General features: G+C 39.3%; 1 protein-coding gene across 1 annotated transcript; it reads right to left on the bottom strand.

The window, feature by feature from the left end:
* Positions 1-4409: 4409 nt before the first annotated feature.
* sna (snail) lies at positions 4410-5628 on the bottom strand. Its single transcript, XM_068284841.1, is given in 2 exon segments — positions 4410-5355; positions 5357-5628. Coding segments are annotated over 2 exon segments (1218 nt in total).
* Between the last annotated feature and the right edge of the window lie 898 nt (positions 5629-6526).

Below are 6526 nucleotides of genomic sequence, written 5' to 3'. Positions count from 1 at the left end.
CTTCACATGGTGAGGTGTGTTGTTCCTGCTTTCTCTCTCTCGCAATTTTAAGGCTTTATCGATGCATCTTTTGCAAAATAATATATAGCAGCATCTCATCTGTGGCAAATGTGTAGAGCATATGGATTACCCATTAGACCGCAAACTTTCAAATCAGAAGTAGGCCTATGTGAAAAGCTCGAAAGAAAGTACCGTCTCTCCCATACATAAATCATTTTTTCAGCTGTAGATTGTTTCAATTGCCATCCATGGGTGAGCTCTCGCCCCCGCCTCAAAATATACATATATATGGATAGCTATTTTTGGATATCGCTGGGCACTTTTCTGTTTTTTTTTTTTTTTTTTGCCCCTTTGGTTGTTGTAAATATTTTGTAAATGCTACCGCATTGATTTGCGTGCGATGTGTGTCAAGTAAATGCAAGCAAAGGAGAAAAAAAAACCTAAAGAAAATGGAATCAATTTGCCTGCAAAATTATATTGAATCGGATATTGGGGATGGGGAGAGAGGAGAAAGACAATTTATCAGTGATCGAGAGAGAAGAGTGATGATGCTACTTTCTACCTCTTCAGTGGACTGTACCTTTATGTAATATTTATTAAAGTGAGTTGGAAATTCAAATTGTATTTTTTTTTTTTTTTTTTTGGCAATGAGCAGGAAGTGATGAAGCAGCGGCAAAGACCCAGACACAGATGACCACGAATGAGTGGAGCCTAATTAGAGTGACTTACTGACTGACTGATATGTCATTGTAAAAGTACGAAGAAGAAATCATAACCACAATTAACCGTTTCGTTTTGGCAATCGTGGTGAAGGAAAACCACAGGAACAGCAACAGCAACAAAAACAACAGCAGAGAAGAACTGCAATGGCAACAACGACGACATGTCAAGAGGTATAACCACCCATCGATAGACAAGTAAAGCAAAAACAAAAAATAGTCTCTCTAACATAGCGAAACGACAAGTAACAACATTTATCAACGCTTTAAGATCTACACGAACTCTAAAGGAGAATGCTGCGGAGAAGAAGGTGGATTGTTGGTGCTTGGTGATCATCAAGTTGAGTCTCTCGAAAACTTAGCGACAACTAACGCCACGATGTTTCTTTCATTCTACTTCTATACTTACTATGATGTGCTTGGTCATGTAACTCAAAACTCTCAGCCTAGAATCTGTTGGATGTGGATGTGGATGAGATCTTGGCTTGGCTTTACAGTTAAGGTCGCTGATCGCTGACAGGTTGCCACACGATCATTTTGCATAGAGAGAGACAGCAGTGAGGATGGAATGGAGATGGACAGTTGTCGTGCCCAAAGAGATTTTTTTACTTTTTTTTTTTTTTTGTTTTGTTTTTTTAGTTACCTTACCTTTTTGTTTTGATTTATGCTAAATGTCTTTTGGCAAAGTCGTCGTCGTCGTCGTCCGTCATGTGTGCTCTACTCTATTTTGGTTTTTTTCTTTTTTGGAGCACTAAACGATTAAGCAATATGTGTGGTACATAGACATACGCCCGCTATCTTGCATGGCAAATCTCTCTCCCTCACTCTCTCTATCTATTTATCTCAGATTTACCTCAGTGTGGCTGTCTGCAGCACTTGCGAAATCCTGAAATCCGAAAATCGAAACCAAGATTAATGTTGATGCTTTTTCAATTACAACTGCATACAAATTTGGAGTAAAATTCGTAATCGGTTGTAATCTCAAACGTCCTAAACGACGACGGTTCCAACAACAGGCACAAATAGCAACAACAACATCCACGATTCCAACGACGTCTCCAAAGACGACGACGACTAAGATGGTGACTGCCTAAGTGGCTAGTGTTGCTGCTGCAGAAGTTAAGCCTGCTACTCTGAGGAGCACTTGGTATTGGATTTCCAAATGTTTGTTTTGCATGAGCTTTTTTTCTTTTTTGGTTTGTTTGTTGTGTGACATGCGCCGCTTGCTGATTGCCTCGGCCGCCTTGAGTGACAAAGTGCACCGTGGTGTTTTCTGGTGACAAAACCTACCAAAGTTTCTGCGGTTTCTTAAAATTTGGCCCAAAGGCATTACAGTGATATAAAAGATCTTTGAATAAATTCCTAGAAGACCAATTTAATTGACGAGAATGCATTTCCTAGTATTTTTTTGGAACATTTTTAGCACACCTCAAACGACTCCTTTATGTTAAAAACCTTTCTCAAAGTCTAAAAATTGAGCTTCTGTCAACTTAGTAGAAATTATTGACCATAGACATCGACGGGCCAAATACAAAAGGTAAGTATTTTGTCGTCAATAAAAGGAATTTTACTTTAATTTAAATCCTAAGAAAAACAAAACTGATTAAATGTTAATTTTGGGATCTTTGGCACACACATATGTATGTGTTAATTATTTGTTAATTAAATGAATAGGTTTAAAATTAAATTAAATTGAATTAATTGGTTTTAATACATACCCTGAAACCACGGTAAATCGTTTCCTTTTGTCGTTTTGCTGTCGGCAATTACAAATGCTAAGACTTGTATTATGATCAGCTATCGCCATCGATTTGAATGGAAAGCAATAGCATTTGGAATTCGAAACGCAAATCGTTTGGCATATCGTTGACTCTTTTCGATGCATTCAGTTCATTGCGAGCTTTTAGCATTTTGTCAATTGCAATTTGTTATCTCCACTAATGGGATGAGTCTGTCCTACGGTCAATCAAAAAGGATTTAAATCTAGTCCTGACTTTGTGTGGTTGCAAAACCAAAGGTAATCTTTGGCAAAAGAGATGCCGCCGCTTCTGTTGAAAAGAGTGAAGAAAACAAAGGGTCGGTAAGATCAGAGAAGAAGAGCAGTTAGTGGACTAGGTCACTAGGTAGACTTTCTGACGACATTGTGTTGTGACTTTTATTCAGTTTTCAAAGTAGAAAAGGTAGCAAGGTGTTTTTACACTTTTCATTTTGCAAAATGCTCTCATTTTTGCTGCTTAAGAACTATGCGGTCTTTTATTGTTAAAGTATACATACATATGTATGTAGGTGGTTGTTGTGGCCTAAAGGTGTTTCGGAAATCTCACTAATCGATGTCCTTTACTTTTTAAAAAATATTACGTGACTGAGCTATGGGTAAATACAATAAGTGCTTAGGTACCTGTCTAGTCTAGGGTCGTAAGCAAAACCTGAACAAACTCATCCCAACATGAAAGATAAAGATAAACTCCAATCAATGACCTACAAAAACTCAACTCAATCATCAGCGCGCCGTCTGCTGTTAGTTAAACAAATTTGTATCCTGTCGTCGATAAGCAGCCGTATATCGTCCTTGTCGTCTCGTCTACGTTTATCACCTGCACTGGTTCAAATCCTTTCAGCACATATGTTTGGCAAAGGATTGTGCCACAATAAAGGGGCAGGATACAAAATCTCTACAACTCTGTCATCTGCAGCTAATTAAATATTTACATTGACAAAAGGTGCAAAATACAATCCATTCGATTTGGTTTGATGAAATATTATTGCTAAAGGGGGGCGGATCCTTAAAAATGGAAAGTGTTTTGAATGAAATGACAATTTTTTCCGAGTTTCCGAAAGGTGTTTTGTTGCTCTTGTTGGAAAATTTGATCTCTCTTTTTTTTTGAGGCAGAAAGGACAGAGAAGGAAGTTGTCGTAGGAAAAGGAGTTTATATTGTTTCCGGTTTCTAAATCTAGAATATAATGTACATATTTCCCCCTCAATCTTATTATCCTCCTCTAAGACCAAGAGTTTAATGTGAGAGAATATCTCATGTTGGTTTAGTTTTGTTTAAAAACTAAAATTGTTAAAGTAGAATTGAAATCCATATGATCTATAGATTTGTAAATCTTGATCAAATCTATTAATATTTAATCAACTTGATAATTCGGCTAGAAAATGTACTAACTTAATTATAGTTTGTTTAAAAGTTGTAGCCATTGTTTAAACAAAAAACAAGGAGCTTAAGCTATTATTATTCCTTTATATTCTTCAGATGGCCTCCCCGGTTTTTTTTTTTCACTAGTAAATGCTTTCAAAATTTTGTTTAAATAATTTTGTATAATATTTTATTTGTATAAAAAATATATTTATTGTAATACTTATATAAGCTATAACTAACAAAACTCTTAACAACAACCTAACTATTACTTTTGTACTAAAAAATAAGTTAAGAGAGTGAGAGAGCGATATCATTGTGGATAAATGTTTATAAATTAAATGAATATTTAAATTTGGTCAAATGCTGTGTGGATGATAAGAGGAAATATACATGAACTCTTAAAATAGATAAAAATTACAATAATAAATTAGCACCAAAACCGAATCGACTTATGGATAAATACAGGCTAGGAGGGAGGGCAAAGTATTTTCTAGATATTGTCGTCTGTCCTGCGGAATGTAGTAGTGGCTGAGAAGAACGTCAACGTTATTCACACAATGGTTATGGTACAATTGGAGCTGGTGTGCTTATTAAGCAGGGACATTCTTGAGAAAGATTTGTGACAAACTTGGCAGGCATATTTTTTCACTTCGACATGAGTTTGCTGATGGGCACGCAAATTCGAGCGATCAGCAAATGAGCGTGGACAATCGGGACACTGAAACGGCTTCTCTCCTGTGTGGGTGCGAATGTGTCCCTGAAGTAGCCATGGTCGAGAGAAGGCCTTGCCGCAAATGGGGCACTTGCAGGGCAGAGTGTGGGTGCGTATGTGCATCTTGAGGGCACCAATTGAGGTGTAGAGCTTACCGCATTCCTCACAGGAATGTGTCTTCTTCTCCTGATTGCATTCCGCTGCCGGGCAATGAAATTGCCGATGTTTCGACAGACCCATCGAGGTTGAGTACATTTTCTGGCATTTATCACATTTGTAGCGATAGTTTTTAGCCAAGTTATGATGAGATGCTGATGATGATGTTGAGTGTGTGGAGTTGATGGTCAGACTGTTGGGCTTAATGCTGCTGGAGTTGCTGCTGTTGCTGCTGTTAGTCCTCGCCTCATCGAAGAGGTGGAATAAAGCTGGCAGTGGTATATCATTACGCACTGAGAGATCCTCGGGTTCCGATAGACAAATATCGGAGCCAGGACTCGATGGCGGCGTCATCATTGATTGCTGATAATTGTAGATCGAACGTGGTGATCCACTGCAGCTGCTGCTGCCACTACTGATGCTGGATGCTGGTGATGGAAATGCTGAGCTACTCAAATGTGGTTGATAGTTGCTCCAAAGGGCTGAGATCGGATTACAACCGGCTGCCATGACAAATGCAGACTGATAGGGATTATCACTGGGGCTCGAGTTGCTGGTGCTGGTGTTGCTATTGGTAGTATAGCCCATAGTTGCTGCTGTCATGCCCCTTAAGTGTATATCCATGGGGGGGTGATAGCAAAGCCGAGCTAAATGGCATCTCCTCGGGAGTTTTGGATAGATTCAATACATATTCCCGCTTGCTGGGTATCACATAATCCTCTTCAAAGTTGGCTTTACGTTTTAGTGATAAATCCTGAGGTTGCGATTCCTCTCCAATCTCGACTTTTTCACATACCAAGGCTCCTTTGGTTAGAGCCAAGGCTTCAGTTTGTTCTGCTTCTTCGCTCACAAAAACTATGGGACGTTTCTTCAGGGGGCAGCTCTTATAATTGGCAGCCATGATTGTAAATTTTGTTTTAATTATTCGGTTTTCGAAATATCGCGTTTTTTCAAAGATCGATTCGAGACGATCGGCACGAGACGACAAGAACGACTATGTTTGTATATATATTGGAGTTGATAGTGTTGCTTACTCAACGAGCGCTGAGATGTGTGTGACAGGTCGTAGTTTCAGGGCACTCGCTTTTATACCATTTTTTCGGTGGTGGGTTTTGATTCTTCTTCACTACATTTCACAGGCACGCACACATAAATACACACACACACGGATGTGGAAAGTGTGTGAGCAGAGGTGCGCACGTGTGCCTGTTGTACGGTATACCTAACACTACCACCAACACAAAACGTTTTCCCATACCCTTATTGCTCTGCGAGCGGCGTGTTTCCCATTCGTTTAAAGGGCTCTACCTGCCCTCGTTTATACTCTCTCTCTCTCGCTTAGTTTGCCCCCTCTCCCTCTGTCTGTGTTTTGTTAAGCATCCAACGCAGGCGCTTACCCTCCCTGTAGGCAGGTAATGATCCCAAGCTCCCCTCAAACAACATGAATACACTTACACATACATAGGAAACACTCTGCCAACATAACTTAAGGCACCTTATGTTGACCTCTCTCTCTCTACTAGCTCTCTCCTTCAGTTCAATTTCCACACATCCCTCCTGTAATAACTCGTCAAAAGTGTTTCCCCATAGGTCTTTCCTCTCTACCGCGCACTATGTTTTCTATTTTTAACTATTGGCATTTTTCATAGAGTGCGTACTTAGTTCTTATATGGGGTTGGTTTTTGGAGTCGTACCACATCTCCGACTCTTATGTCATGGAGGTGTTCTTTGGCGAGGAAGACGATCCTCGAACCTGAGTTGCCTTAAAAATGACACCTTTTCTATGATCCATAAATAAG

Source organism: Drosophila tropicalis, unplaced genomic scaffold (genome assembly GCF_018151085.1).
Source record: "Drosophila tropicalis isolate 14030-0801.00 unplaced genomic scaffold, ASM1815108v1 contig_393, whole genome shotgun sequence".
In the NCBI taxonomy this organism is placed as follows: domain Eukaryota; kingdom Metazoa; phylum Arthropoda; class Insecta; order Diptera; family Drosophilidae; genus Drosophila; species Drosophila tropicalis.
Note: the sequence above shows the minus strand (reverse complement) of the source record. Positions and strands in the feature narration are given on the sequence as shown.